A 16,505-nucleotide genomic window follows, 5' to 3' on the forward strand; every position below is an offset into this window, starting at 1 on the left:
GCTTTTTCTTCCTCACTCCTTTAGAAATCTTCATAGGATTTGAAATAAAGAAGGGTAATTACATGCTGTTATGCCAAAGACTTATTGGCCCAACAGATTGTCCTGAAAATTCCTCCACAGCTTAAGCTCAAAATAATTTTAAATGGCTACATGAATGAGTATTCAGAGATTTGACAGGTCACTGCTACTCTGCAGTCTGCATCTTTGTCCATGTAGTGTGAGGCTTGCTAGGAAGATACACCGTGTTTTAGATACTGCAGCAAAAAGGTGCTTCTACACATGTACTCTTAACAAGATGTTTTTCAGTTAATCAGTGATTATTCTGACTTTTTTTTTTTCCCAATTTGGAACTGAAAACTTTTATATTACCACTCAGAACACAATTACCATTCAGAACAATTCTCAATGGCAAACTTGAACATTATTGTTAGTTTTTCTTCTTTCTAGGTAGAAGAAAATACATGGCTGCATTATAAAACTTGTTAAAGTGACTGTCACGGTTTTTAACAACCAGAGTGCAGGAACATACTAATGATCTTTAATACCCAAATTTCAAATCAGTTTTGAAAAGTTGTTATGAAAATATGTGGCATTAGAGGCTGTGACCCTGTTCTGGATAAATGGGGAGACTTTCACCCTTAAAATCAAGTTACAATTAGTTCTTATGAGTAATAGATTATATTAAGAATACTTTAAAAAATGGAAATAAAAAAATACTGAGATATGTAATTCCAATTAAAAACTTATCTGCCTCCCCTTTTTAGTTCTGCAAAAAAATTGAAAAGATCAAGAAGTTATTGGAAAAAAAATTCAGATGACTTTTGATCTGTTGTCATTTACAAAGTCTGAAAACATTTGCAGTTAAGTTTTTTCTGTTTTGCTGTGAGATGTTATTCTAGGGGTTTGGAGTTCATGTAGTTTTGCTAGTTATGCAGTCAAGAATAATGAAAGTTATAGGGTCTTCTGGAGTGCCAAATCATGGCCTTAGTCTGTGGAGAAGAAATAAGGCTCAGATCATGTAACTAAAATATATCTTTTCATGTGTTTTGTTTCTTAGATTCTTTTCAGTGTTTGGATGCAGTTCTTAAATGACTTAGATGTGATGTTTTGGGGTTTTAAGAGCATATTTACCTTCCTGATTTTTGTGGGAAGACTCTTAGACCTACATAGCGTAGCACTGACACCAGCGAAAAGTAAGAGTCTGTGTAATAGTTAAGACATAAGAGTAATTTACTTTGAAGTGCCAGCAAGACACTACAAACTCACTTAATCTTGCTTTGTCACACACTGAGCTGACTCAGCTAATCTTTCACTGTCAGTAAGCTCAGAGTTATGCAGTTAGATCTTGGAGGAAAATATGCATTAATGTCAGAACTAGATGGATAGAAACTGCCAAAATTCATTATTTCTTTCCCATATAAGCACTTAAAAATCTTTGTTTTAAAATTAGCTTTGTACTGAGTTGCTGAATGGATGATATTTCATGACTGTCCAGTAGTGCTATTGGAGTCAAATCTTTGTTGAAGGCATTTGTAATGTCATGTTAGGGCGTCAAGTGTTCATTATTAAAGAGAGTATTATCATTATTCTATTTATTTCTGAACATCTCGTTCAGGCTGTGTTCTGAAAACTGTGGAACTTGTTATTCTGTAGAGCTGATCACATTCAGCTTTCAGATGAGCATGATTCTTTTCCAGACATTTTAATATGGATATTTGGATATCGTTGGGGTTGCGTTTGGATAGGCTTCACAATACTTCAGCCAAACCCATGGCAAATCTCTCATTTATTACTCTTAGCAGCCTGGGGAAGGGAATGCCAAGTGATTGGATAAATAGGGAAGAAGAGGTACAGACAGTTCCTTATTTTGCACATTAATTTAGCTGTAATGAAAATTATTTGCTTATATTGTAGTTTTAGGACACATTGTCCTGCTCAAAAATTTCAAGGTCATAAGTAATGTTGACAGATATTCATTGCTCAGATTCTTTCAGAAGAAATGTCTACCCTGTGAGCTGTTTCAGCCACCTACCAAATTGGGTTGAAATATATTATGCAATTCTGAACAATATATTTGGAAACACTAGAGGGTGAGAAATTATACTCCAAACACTAGCAAAACCAAGGAATTTTTGAAGTGTGTGAAATGCAGTCAGTTAAGCCATGAAAGTGTTTATGGGTCTCTGACCAAGTTAGGTTTTGAAGTTAGTACATTTTAGTCATATTTTGTCTAGGATTGTTAATTATTTAGTGTTTAAAAAAATAGCAGCAAGCAACAGCAAAAGTAAGAGATGCAGTTGGTGGGAGAATGGTGGTGCTTTGTAATCCCTTTTTTTGGTTATGTTTTGATTCAATTTTATGGATTGTCTGGCAATCAGAAGAAGTTTTTTCTCTATGTGCTTAGAATCCTTGTTAAAAACATGCTAAATATTTTAGATTCTAAATGGCATGGTGGTATGCTAGAGGTAGTAATATTACTAAAATACGAGGCCTTTCTATGTAGTCTTTGCACTTCTGAATTTGCTGTCTCTCCCTGTATTATTTCAAGGAAACTCTACTTCTGTGCATTCTTTGTAGTAGCTCTGGAACCTAAATACATTTATTTATTTTCATATATTTACACTTTTAACTTATAAAACAATTTTTTACTTAAGATTTTTTTGCTTTAGGCTTTTGCAAGTTCTTCCAAGCAGAAGGGGAAATTTAACTTAAGTATTTACATTTGTAAAGTACTTGTGTTTATTGCCTAAGCCACACTTAACGTAAGTATTAGCAGCAAAGTAACTTAAACCTGAACAAATTAGGAAGCAGACTATTTTTCAGGACAGAAATTACAGTTAATACACTTGGAAGAAGAATCAAATACTGTCACTTTCTGCATGTTATCCAGCCTCTTTCCAAGCATCCTTAATGTCAACAAGTCTGCTCAGTATTCACAATTTTATAAGATTTTGGAGAATAATTACTTTAATAGTCTTGTGCTAATATTCAGTAAAATAACCCTCTATGTTCAGCTCACTTTTAATATAAAGAATTAGTTTGTCAAATAAAAATTAATGAAATTACTTTTGTAGATGAAACCAAACTGGTTTCAGAAATACACTGCAAATGTATTTGTTATGTTTTGTTTTTTTTAAAAAAATGTGCTTTGGTGAACTTTGAAAGGTTAGCTTTAAAGCTAACAGTCTGGACAGGCATTATTCGCTAATCCCAACTTGCTTACAGTAAGAGTGATGTGGTTTTGTGAAGAGCTCTGTTGTAAAGGAAGTTCCTGGTCCTATAGTATTCAGCCACTCACTCACAATAGTTGGTTGCTGTTGTCATTAAAATGATTTGTAAAAAATAAACTAGAAGGAAAATGATAATGTATGCCACACAAACATTTTTCTCTTGAGTATACAGCAAGTATTTCTTCCTGCTGTGTATTCTATGGAGAAGGTGAAGCAAAGATTTACATGCATTCTGGTTTTGATGCCAGCATTTCAAATATCAATTTTGATGTTAGAAAAATAAGAAATGTCATTTTCACATCAAAACTGATAAATATGTTTGCACTATGTTATTGTTATGATTTATCATTTTTTTCTGTATAACAGAGCTAAAACTTGATTGGTCATCATAGCTGCTAGCTGTGTTTCCCTGCTGCCAGAGGTCTAGACAAGTGGCTTCCTATAAAGGGTTCAGCATAGTGTTTTTTGCAGTGTAGCAGGATGCCCCCAACCACACCTATGTAATTAGTTTTATTAGTCTTCCTTTTCCCCAGACTTTGTTGCATTAGCACACTCTAAAAAGCAGTGCCCTACAAGCTGCTCTGGGTGAATGTTCTTTGAACAAAGCTTTTATGTATTATTTTCCAGGCACTTTCTGAATGCATGGATAAAAAAAACAACCTAGCATCATACTTAGAATAGATATGCAGAAATTTCTGTTCTCTAGGCTAGCTTTGGCTAAACACTTCCATGTAACTCTATCTAAATTTCATCTCAGTTATGAGAATGCAGTAAAACTATGGAATCACTTTCGAGGAAAAGATAGTGCAAATCCTCAGTCTCATTACTCTGAAGCTGTGATTGTCACTCAGGTAGGTAGCTCTATATTTCTGATGCTCTAATATAAAATAAATTATTGTGGATCAGATATGCCAGAGAAAAGTTTTGGTCTGGTAGAACAAAAATCTGATTATTTGTATGGGTTCATGGTCTCCAGCTTGCAAGCTTTGTGCCTTACTATCAAAACAGATTTTCAAATTTATGTATTTTTGATATGTACACATGGTTTTTACAAATGGAGGATTTTAGAATTATTTCTTTTCTCAAGATGCCTTGTTGAGGAGTCCCTTCAACCAGTGTCGAAGGGGACCTGAATCCTAGCTTGAAATAGAATTAACATGTTCTCAAGAAGAAGGATGGACTCATCTAGGAGTGGGCTACAACTTCTGGAAGGTCTGAAGCTCCTGTGTCATAGCTTATGCTGTCTGTACTACTATCAGTAAAATGATACTAATATACTGAAGACTCAGTCAAACCTCTTGAGATGGCTTTGGTGCTGATACTAAATGCAGAAGCACAGAACTTGATGCGAGGTGTAAAAGTGAAAAAAGCAAGATGGAACTTTGGGTAGCTACCCTATGCTAAACATTTTGAGGCTGCTATGTCTTCTTTGTGGATATCCCTTGAACTTACATTTATAGTAGGATAGGCCTCGTTGTATAAGGTGGTTGATGTTAAGCCATCAGTCAGTCCTGAAAATCTTAAAGCTGTGGAAAGAACTCTGCTGGAATTTATGTTCAGTGAGTATGAGAACAGAGGGATGTCACATGGAGAAGGGAGGAAAGGATTAGAGCATCAAGCCTGCATATGTTTGATACAGAATAGAAAAAAGGAAGAGGGAACTTAAATGATGAATAAATCATGGCAGAGCAGAGGGTTAAGTGACATTGGTAGTCAAAGACCTGCAAGGGGTGGGCTGTGGAACCACAAGTGCCTGTCTGTTTCTTTAGTGCTAGGGTTTGCTTATAAACTTTTCTCTAGAGCAATTCTAAAATCCATATTGTCAAATAAAATAGTCTATTGAGGTTGTACAATGTTAATTTGCTTTCATGATATTGTGGTTGAGCTGATACTTCCTCACTTTCTCACTTGGCATATATAGTCTGTAGAAAGGTTCTGATTAGAAGAACAGTCTTGGTAGTAAGGAAAGTATTCTCTGTTTTTTCAGAATTTGAAAACCGTGAAAAGTGTCAAAAATTTATATAAATACAGACCATCTCAGAAACCACAAGAAAACTAAAAGGCTTAAATGTATTATTTCCTCAAAATAACAAGCATTTAAAACTGGTCATATTACTTTTTTAATACGATGAGTTTTTAGTGATTTGAAATGGTGTATCATGGCCTAGGGTATGTCTGAAGCTAAGAACTGTCTCAGGGTTTTTATCTTGTCTTTAGAACTATCTTCACTTACAAATTCAGCTATGAAATCCTTTATTTTAATGTAATTAATACCTTTTGCCATGTCTTTGGTATATGCTTGCATGACACGTCAACATAGTGTTGAAGAAAAACCTCTCTGATATATTTTTCATGTACTTGAAATTTTTTTTGGCTACTCTAAGACTAGAATGTGGGTTGAAAGAATATTTTATGGAATCGTAATCTGAAAGTCGGCTTTGTGCGTTAGTCCTAAGTACACCAATAATACTACTGATGATGGTAAATTTGCAACTGCTCTTTTAATATTACGTTGGCAAAATTGAAAACAAATGGCAGCATTAAAAGAATGTTAGAAGAGAGTTAATTTTTACTCAATAACTACATTTGCAGTTTGGAAAAATTAGTATTGAAATGTTTAATCTACAGTGCAATAATTTAAAATTTTTCTTTTCATATAAATCTGGAGACTGGGAACTTAGAGCAGTAATAATTTTTCTAGCAGTAACTCAGAATTTTGTTTATTCACCCAAGCTAAGTATCAGAGGAAAGTCCAGCATAACCAGACTTCGGCATTCTATGGTATTTTTTAAAGACATGGAAAACTAATAGTAGAAAAAGCTATTTCTGTCAAGTGATGTTTAACACGTAGATTACACTTTTCATTCCTTCATTTAAATAGTTCTTTCTGGTTTGAGGTTTTTGAAGAAGAAACCAAGTAAGACGTGTACGTTATTTTAAGAAGAATGCTGTTGCCATGTACCGGGTTCTGTAAAGCTAAGGATATGCTGTAGTTTTTGATGTCTTTTGGAAAGAAATCAGAAAGTATTGTGTTGTAAAGACCATTGCTGTTTGTGAGTTAAACAAATCTAATGAAGTGCCAGCTTACCTTAAGAGTGACAAACTGTTGAAAATTCTGATAAAAAGCTTTTTATCGAAACTCATCAGAAGTCAGTATTTGTTTTATAACAATTTTTCCACACAGTTCTCTGGTGTCAGTGACATTTTCTGCACTTACAAAAGAACCACTTTTCAATGATAGATAAGGCGATGTATTCAAAAGGAGACAGATAAACTACAAGCTACTAATTTTTTTTTCCCCCGTAATTTAGAAGTAAGTAGAAAGAGTCAGATAGAGGTTTTTGATCCTCTTAAGTGAGAGGTCTGAGATTTGATTCAGCAGTAGATCAGTTTATAGTTCTAGGTGTTAGAGCTGGGTGAACTCGATTTTTTAAATTAAGATTTTTTTGTTTTATCTTTTAATACTTAATAATGAGACATATATATAGTTAGGTGCAGAGATAAATCACATTTGCATAGCATGAAGAGTAAAAAATTAGAAAAATTATCAAAGTCTAATAAACTAATTATGTTTCTCATTGAGCAAGGGTCTATGAAAAGGATAGTCCATATTTGAATACCTTATCATCAAAACTTAGAATAACAAAAAGCAAGCGCCAAAAATTATAATTTGGTTTAAAACAAATGAAAAGTGAAACTTTCCTTTCAGAGATAATGTATTTGGAAATTTCCATGAAAATAAACTCAGTAATTTGTAGTAGTTGAACTCTGTTTCTTCTTAGTCAGGATGGAATCAGTTTTTAGGCTATAGTTTGTTTTCTAATCTTTCCAGCTAGGTTAATTGGCAAATCCCTGTAGAATTATGAATGTATTAGCAATCTCACACTTATTAATAGCTTTATGTCCAGTCATGCCTATTTGCTAGTTTTGTCTAGGGTAAATTTTCTTATATTCAAGTATATTTTGTGTCTATTCCAGCTGTCTTGGAATGTTTTACCTCAGCTGTGATATTTTTTATTTTCTAAACTCTCTTAGATGTATTCCTTCAAAAGCCTCAGGTATATACATCAGTATTTATCTCAAATGTTACTCATAGTGTAATACAAAACATTGGTAGCTCAGGTAATTTTAGAGTAGATTTACATGCTTATAATATGTAGCTTGTGTTTCACACTGTTTTGAATGTTTTGCATTTCTAATAGAGTTTTCATGCTTTATTCATTTATTATACATAAAGTATGTTCTGTGGTTTATTTTGTTGAACAGTTAATTTTTTTTACGTGTATACTGTGCTGGTATTCATATGTTTCCAGTCCTGATATATATATGTATTTCTGTTCTTCCCAGTAATGTACATCAAGTAATAACAGTGCTTTATAGAGACTTTTTTCCTTTTAGTGGGCCATTTCACTGGAAAGGGCAATGTTATGTTTGAATGTATAAATGAACAGGAAGAAATAGTCAATTTGCCTTTGTATCTACTACTGTTAGTACCACTATTAACACAACTTTTTGTGTTGTAATACACATGCTTCAAACAGTTGAAAATGTTCTAGAGCTGAAAGGCCACACTGTAGTGATGTGATGCTGTCAAAGTTCAGTTTGTTTCTCGTTGGAAGAAAACTAAAGAAACTATTTCAGCATGAAAGAAGTCGCTGCTGGGACGGAGGGACTCAAGTTTGCTGATTAAGGCATAACAACATCCCCCAGATGGGCACTGAACTGTTTTAAGATTGAAGAGGAATTAAGAAGTGTTACAGATGTTACAAGAAAAATCAGTTAGATACTAAGATGCAAACTCTGAAGTTCCCTGAGCCAGGGGGCTGGGGGCTTCTGTCAAGGACAGTATCAGTCTGTGTTGTCCTGGTTTTCCCTGCAAGCATTCAAGAGTGACTTCTATGGAAGGAAAAGCAGCTGAACTGGGTAATCTAATACAGATGTTCTCAAATCTTGTTAACAACAGCTATTAGTAGCTTTTAAAGAACAGCTTTTTATTCATTGTAGCTTCTAGAATAAAATGCTTACCTTTTTATGCTAGGGGTGGTTGGGCGTGTGATTGAAGCACTCTGATGCTTTCTAGCCTTCAAATCTGTGAATTTTTACTTTTTTACTATTATTCTTTCTCTTTTTTAAGACCTCTGTGTAGGCTTCATAGTTGCAGTAACATGCATCAAGCCCACAAGCTTAGAGGTTGCAGGGATCACAAAGGATACTCTCTCTGCAGTGTACAGCTAGATTGGAGAGAGAAGTCTGTCTTCCCCTGAGGTTTCTGAGGTGGACTATAGGTTGAGTTAAGTTATCTGACAAGGTTGAGCGGTGCTTAAAGTGTTTTCACTCATTTTTCTGCCATAGTAAGTGTCCTACTCATATGGTCAGGATTATACTAATCATCAGATTTGCAAAGGAAAGGGACTTTTCTGGAAGTTAGAGTGGCAGGTAACTGGGGCTTCTTCAAGAAAAAGTCCATAGCTTTTATCTACACTAACAAATTAAATGAACACATCAGTGACTTTTTCCATAAACTGAAGACCGCTGTCAGAACTCTGTTCTCCAGAACAGACTAGCTTCATATGTTTTGTCTGTTCAAAGTTGTGTGTGGTCACTTTCTGAACTTTTCCTTGGATTTATTAAGATTAGATGTTATTTATGGACCAAATCTTTGGGAGACAGGCAGTGGTATAAACGTGTGTTTAGCATGGGGCATGCTCATATCCTGCCAAAAGACTAGAAATTTTTCCTTTTTTAGGTGCCCTTAGTCAAAGCTGTCAGTGACAGGTGCCCATCCATGTGTTTCCCACTTTGCCTAGTGCAGGTATTCAGGAGCCCTGCAGTTGTGCCCAGATGTCGCTCACCTCTTCTCTGTCAGCCTCATCAAATGACTTCTGATCCATTCAGGGTGGGAATGGACATGTAATCAACAATCTTGTCTTATAACTCTGTCCACATTCCACTTCTCCATCCTGGTCACATTTTGATGACTTACACACTGACTGAGTTAGGAGGAATAAGATCTTCTCTTCAGACTTGGGCAAGGGATATATCCTTTGCCCCTCTCAAAACAATCAGGCTACCATTTTATCCTGAGGTTTTTTGCAACCCTCATATCTCTATTCTTACATTAACATTTTGTGTGGTAACCCTCTTACACTTTCTGTCAATGAATCAAGAAGAAAATATATTCACATCTTGCAAACAGCCTGTTTGCATAACTTGTGATTGTTACTATGATTTTTGGTGTCTGGTTGAGAGAATTGTTGACATGAGAAGTTACCTTTTGGTTGTCTTTGAATCCTGAAGTATTTACTAACATGTTGGTGACAGCTGTGACCCATCTTCACCTTTGTGGTATTTTGTTTTTGGTTTTTTGTTTTTTGTTTTTTGTTTTTTTTTGGCTGGTTTGTTTGAGTTTGGTTTTTTAAAAGAACCAATTACACTTATCTAGTCTCCTGGGTAATTCGGATGATTTGTCATTTCAGGGATTTCTTCCCTGGAAGCTACTATATGGCAAGTATTGACTCTGTAGTCTGCATTTGGGAACACAACATCTCTGTGTTAAATTGATTCCTTGGAAATTCAAAATAAAGTTAGCTGAAGTAGTGTCAAAACAAAAAAAGGCAAGTTAGGCTGATTTCTTTAAATCCTGTACAGAATCAAATTATGGAATTGAGAAGTTTAGTGTATAAAAATGATAAGAGATTTCAAACAAGTTACAAGCAGAAACCAATTATATGAAACGAAAAAAATTAAAACAAAATGGAGCTGGAAGATGATGTAGATAAAGTCACTCCCTGAAAACTTAAGTTGTTTTGTTTTGTTTTTAAACTGAGGCATCAGAGAGTGTATGGAGTGCTCTTTACAGGAAATTAATTATTGTCTATAAATTTTGAAATGCTAATGAACCCGTAATTGGAGTACTGGCTGTGTTCTTGCAAGAATAATGCAGTGTATCAGATAAGAATATTGTTTTCTTTAGTTTTGTTATCTGGTTCAAGTTTCATTATCAACATTTTCTTTCAAATGCTAGCCTAGGCATAATGAAGAATACTTGCTACCTGGTGTGAACAAAAAGATACCATTTTTTTTTTCATAAATATAATATGAACATGGGATTTAATTCATAGCATTTTGTCCTATCACGGTTTCTTGTGAAACTGTACTGAAGGTGAGGAGCAATTTCAGATTCATACCTGTATGATAGTAAGCAGATTCAGACCATAAGGGCGAATTTTAAGCTCTGATGAAATCAATAACAAGATTTTACTTGATAGTAATAGACCTGGCTTTCTTCTTGATCATCCATTTTATCTGAAGATGTGTACTGTTAGTTTTCCTCCTACTGGCACTGGATAATAAAAAATATTAGAAGACCTACTGGCACAGACTTCCTTGTGTTTCGTTTCTAAACCGTATTTTAAAGAACTGGAGCAAGTTTGGGTTTTCTCGCTAAGTAAGCTTGAGTCCTGCCTGTTTTCTTTGAGGAATAAATTTTCATTAATTGGATTAACTTCAGATTCTGTCCAAAATAGAGAAATAAGAAGTTTCTGTCCATAACTCTGACTAAATTCCAACACATTTTCTATAAGAATGCTGGGGGTTTTGCCTCCTCTGCTTCAAACGGCAAGTGGGATATCACTGAGTTTGGACCACCTTGATGAGATCAGTACTTATGAACATGTGTGTTCAGAATTAGAGCTTAATCCCACTAACTGGTCTACACTCAGTACCTTTAAAAGTCACAGGAATTTCAGTTGGTCACAGCAGTCTACATGGTTAGAGAATTTACTGGGGTTGTTCCAAATCCTATGCTTTGTTATTTTGTCCATGGGTTTGACTGGCAGGCTGACCTTAACTCTTCTGGCTCTGAATTGTATACATCTCAGTATCAGACTTATATGGGATAACATTCCTTAAATTATTTTTAATGGAAATTTATGGTGGTCTGAAATTAGTAACAAAAAATTAAAATGTAATCTGAAGAGATGGTATCTTTTTCTCTTCATTTTCTGTCACCATTTTTACTCACCATTCAAAAGAATAGAAATTACCATGATACATATTGCAAGGAAATCTGTATAAATCCTTAAAGCAAGGGTGTTGCAGTAGTGTTCTCATATTACTAACTGTATCAAAGGATTTCATATTCAAATTATGGCGTAATGTGTACTTTGACTGCTGCTATTATTGCCTGTGCTGCTGAAAACATTTTAATTTCATTTTCAGTTCCGGAGATTTCTATGTTAACTATAGAAAACAGCATTTGGCTTCTGTGTTTGAAAGACTGTATCTGAAGTGATGAAAATTTGCCTTTAAGGATGTAATTTAGCTTTCTGCAAAAATGTTTTTCATTTTAGTTTGTTTAGTGTACTCTTGAGACAAAGAATCAGTGGAACATAATGAGAAGGGAACTATAATGGCAGTCCATAAGATATTTAGTATGGTTGTTGCTGTAATAATTGAGAGCTGTAGTTTTAAATTATAATCAAAGTTTAAATAGTGGGAGTTACAGTTAATACTGCTTAGCTGATAAGCATGAGACTGTAAGAGGTTTCCAATTATGTTAAAAAAATAAGAGTGTTTTGAATCAGTAGCAGTCTACAGATATGCTGCTATTACTTCATAACAGCATGGTAGACTGCTTTACGGAGCCGGTGATTACAAAGATCCACTTTAACCATTTTTTTCTTACTGGCAGGTGTCCCACTGGCTTGAGGCCAGCGGCTGTGAGTGTGCTGCAGCTTTTGTGGTTTACACCAGAGTGTAGAAAATGCCGACACCAGCTGGCTGCACATAACTAAGCTGATTGCGGTCTGACAGCTTGAACTATGATACAGATATGTGATAAATATACAAAATATTTCACAAATTTGACTCTCTGACATATTTTATCTACTTCTTTTTCTCCTTAACAGATACGATATCTGCACTTATAAAAACAAGCCGTGTGGAACGCTGGGTAAGATTATAAAGAGAAATTTCAGCTTGTAATTCCCTTGTTCTTGCTTGATACTCAGCCATTGGTTGACTGATAAGATCTTTTTAAATCTGTACTTTCAAAATTTTGCAGTTTTACAAACTTGAACAGTGAAAGGTAACCTAGGTGGGTTTCAGCTTTGAAAGCTAGGTGGCTTTCATTGTGATTGCTGGAAGTTTGAATTAAGAGAGCTGCTTCTTTGGATTTCTTCTCTGGCAGCTGTGGATAAAGCTAGATAAAGCCTAGCAGATGACTTAAACTTATTTCTTACAGGAGAGAACTTGCCGTTTATTTTAATTTAACCTGTCTCCATGATGCAGTTGAAATAATACAAGTAAAACACTTCAGGAACATCAAAAACCAAACCTAACATCTATTAAAAAAATCTTACAGAAGAAGTAGGCTTTGAGGCTTGTAGTAGCTTAAAGTAGGATTTTTGTTGCTCTGTTATCCACAGGGAGGACAGCTTTAGATTATTCCTTTCATACACTTAGAGGAAAAATATCACGGTGATATAAATTACTCTAACATTAAAACTCCTTAAAAGAGTGTTTTGACAATGGAGAAGTACATACAAAAACCTTGGGTGCAGGCTATACAGCTGTTGCTCTCTCCAAACCTAAATTTGCCACTAAAAGTTACTAACCGAAATATATTTTTTAGTTTTAATAGTCATTTCATATATGAAATAAATACTGTTCAAAGATTCTTGGAACATTTTTGAATTTCTTTTTTCAGTTTACATCCTTTTATAAGCCTCTTTCTCAGAAGTACTTAAAAGATGTATTTCTAATTTTGTGAGTTTGGATTATTAATACTTCTTAGAGCTCATTTTTGCTTTTTCTTTCCCTGTATTACTTTATGATTTAATAGCCTTAATGTTAGTAATATTAAAATTAATATTACAGTTTTAATTTATACTATATATTAATAAATCCTTCAATATTAGTTTTTTTAAAGTCCTGCTCAAGTCAGCACAATATTTCTGGCACAGGCATGTAGTCTATATGGGGAAAAGAACCAGAATTTTGCCTGCTCTAAATATAAAGAAATCCACGCAGTAAAAGTTAAATGATGCTCACGAATTTCTACATGAAACTGATTTTCTTTGGCATCTCTGTGAAGGAGAAAAAACTGACGTGATTGTCAATGCTGATGTCACAGAATTGTCTTCGCAAGTGGTAAACGAAGAAAGTTGGAAAGAGTGTGTACTCATGTACAAACTATGATATTTTCACTTGGTATTTTTAACACAGATCATTAGAGTACTCATTCTTACTGTATCAGACTTTGGCATAAAGGCAAATTTTGCTTCACTTGAATCCAACTTAACAGAGGATAGACTTTGGCAAATGTTTTATTAAACAAAAGGCTTAAATTTTTTTAGGTTTTTTTTTTTTTATCACATATGGTATTGGTTCCAACTTAGGACTTAGAGGTATAGGTATAGGTTCCAGCTTATAGTACTCTTGGCAACACAACCATGACAATTTATTTGCATTATAGGCATTGAATTGGAAAAGAGACAAGGCCCCGTGGCCCTTTTTTTGCAAGACATTTAATATGTTTAAATACCACTGACCTCCAGTAACTAAAGTTAAGCATGCTTTTTAAGGAGTTTGTGAACAAAAGTCTCAAAGAGGTCTCAAAAGAGTAAGAGAAACCTGAATCACTGGTATTCTGTGAAGAAACAGAGGTAAGGGATTTTGTGGGTCATAGACATCATTCTGCTGTTCTGGCTTCCTAAAACTTCCATCTTGCATGGAACCTGTCAGAAAAGATAATTGTCTTTGCAGCATACCTGTGCATCCAGTGAAGGACAACTCCTTTCTCCAGTCTGAGATGTAGACAGTTCTTGACCTGAGCTCTGACAAGCATGTTACGAAATTAATTGATTATTCTTGTCCTGTATGTCACTGAAGCAAGTGCTTGGTTATAAGATCTGAAAACAGAGATTATTTCATCACACAAATGTAGTGGACTTTGCAGGGTAGCATGAGAGTTGATATATAAGTGTTGCCATGTTGTCTTCAGAATGTCCTACTCACTTACTCAGTCAGAATAACACAGGTGAACTGTGAGTATTGTGTTTTTTTTATAGGCTGCCCACTGCAGAAAATATACAGATTTTCCTTCTTGGGGAGTCCTTTTTCTGTGGATGCTTGATCCTGTCCTCAGTGGCTGTGCCTACACTAGTGATTTGTTTATAGCATTAGTACTGTTTTGGCTCAGATTCTGCAGACATACATTATCACCTTTTGGACATGTCAGTCTGTTTATCGGAGTAGTTTTGGTTTGTGCAAGCTAGATTTGTTTTGGAGAAAACTAAGTCAGAAGACATACTCCCCAAATGTTCCTGTGGGAGATATTAAGGTCAAAATCACTACATGGACTGTATTCTCATCCCTTAATGCTTTTTCCCTTTAGAAAGCTTTGAACCATATGTGTAGTGAGTATGTTGAGCCTAAGGTATTAAGCTAGTCCTTAGTACAGTGCCCACCCTGCATAGAAAGGTCTATGATGAGCCTGAATATGACCCCTGGAGTCTGCTGACTAACTCCTATTGCTCCAAATTATTTGCTAATGTGGACTGAGGCAAGAAGAAGCACTTGTCATCTTACTACTTGTAGTAGTGTACTACTATTAGTCCAAACAGAATGTTTGGAAGTATCTGCTTATATTAAGAGCATGATTTCTCTCTTCTCCCCTCCCTACCCCATTCTTCCATCCTTTAACCAGAGTTACACTTTTTCTAGTAATTTTTTGTTGTTATAGTGTAGTTATGTGAGCAGGTAAGTTCCTTAAAGAAAACATTGCTGCTCCTTTCAGGTAAGAAGCTCTAGGGAGGAGTACATTTAATGACTATGATGTTTAGAATTCTCTCCAGTGGCACTAAATCGTGACTACAGTATGTTGTGGATACTCTGTTGCTGAAGAATGTGTACGATACAGAGGAGCCATATTGTGTAAATGCCTGTGGCTTTTACTCTTTAAAGAAAGTTTGTAAAAGTACTTGTAATACAATAAGGTTTTAATTCCAGAAGATGATGGGTGATAAATAGAGAAGAGTTCCATGGTTAAATGAATGCTTGTTATTAACATGTCTCCTTCATTGATGCATTCGGTTTTGGTTTTTTAGATTTTTTTAACATATCTTGTGGGGCTTTTCAGAGCTAAAAAAGTTGCTTGTATGTTTTTATGAACCCACTAAACTTAAACAGATTTCTTTAGAAAAATAATGTGGATACATTTTGCTTTCTTCAGGCTCAAGAATGTTAAAATAGAAATGCTTTCTTAAATTCCCTCTCCTGGCTCAAGTTACTAGGTGGTCCCAAGTTACCAGAAGTAAAATTTATAAATCTAACCCCTAGTCTAGACATTTTCCAGCTCTGACTGCAGTTCAAAAAATATTAATGTCTAGCCGGCAAAGTGAAATTCCCCCCAGTGATTTTGCAAACGACTAGAAAGTTAACCTTTTGCCAACTGCTCCTTCTGTGCATAGAGGTTATTAAAAAGAATCCAGGCATTTATAACTAGGGCTTTTAAGACTGAAACACCTTGGCATGACCCTTTGTGTCTCCTTCTGTTTATTCAGGCTTGGCCTCTGTGGCTGGAATGTGTGAGCCTGAAAGGAGCTGCAGCATTAATGAAGACATTGGCCTAGGTTCAGCTTTTACCATTGCACATGAGATTGGTCACAAGTGAGTGAGTTTAAAAAAAGAGTATGTTTTAATGTATCACCTTTTTAATATTAGTTTAATGATAGATTTTTTTTTTCCTGTGTGGCTGTACCATTTCTATTCTGGTGCTTCATATTTCTGTACATGGTATTCAGGAGTGGCAGTACATTTTATTTAGTATATATTACCAAAGGTTTTAAATCTAGGACTGAAAACTCATTGTTTACCCTCTGATTTCATATCCCAGTTAAATCTGTGCTTTTGAGATTTGGCTCACAACCTTCCTACTCGGTTTCATATTTTTAAAGATTTGGATTTGAACATTTTCTTCCCCTCCCCTCCCCCCTTTACATTTGTCTATTTTTCTTTATGATCCAAAAGCAGTTAAAAGGTACTTTTTTTGCTTTTTGCTATTTTGTTTTAAATATAATTCAAACTGTTTTCATTAAAGCATCGATTCTCTTTTCAATATTCATACTGTTTTAGTATATTTAAGCATCGGCATATTGTAAAGAGGATTATTTTATGAGACTGATAAAATCTGAGTAGAGTTTTGTCTAGATTTATTTCAGGTCTTCAAAAGGTGGTATTGTTAGTATTTGGTGGTAACTAAGAAGACTAAGC

General features: G+C 34.9%; 1 protein-coding gene across 2 annotated transcripts in view; it reads left to right on the forward strand.

Moving 5' to 3' along the window:
* The window catches only part of ADAMTS6 (ADAM metallopeptidase with thrombospondin type 1 motif 6), a 133,246-nt gene that overhangs the window by 39,292 nt on the left and 77,449 nt on the right, over positions 1–16,505 (forward strand). For both annotated transcript variants that reach the window (XR_011723423.1, XM_071731711.1), the window contains exons 8-9: positions 12,140–12,183; positions 15,797–15,902. Coding sequence is in view for 1 of the 2 variants with exons in the window: in XM_071731711.1 (XP_071587812.1) it covers positions 12,140–12,183; positions 15,797–15,902 (150 nt within the window). In the remaining variant the exon portion in view is untranslated. The remainder of the gene's footprint in view (positions 1–12,139; positions 12,184–15,796; positions 15,903–16,505) is intronic.

Source organism: Heliangelus exortis, chromosome Z, assembly GCF_036169615.1.
Source record: "Heliangelus exortis chromosome Z, bHelExo1.hap1, whole genome shotgun sequence".
Classification (NCBI taxonomy): domain Eukaryota; kingdom Metazoa; phylum Chordata; class Aves; order Apodiformes; family Trochilidae; genus Heliangelus; species Heliangelus exortis.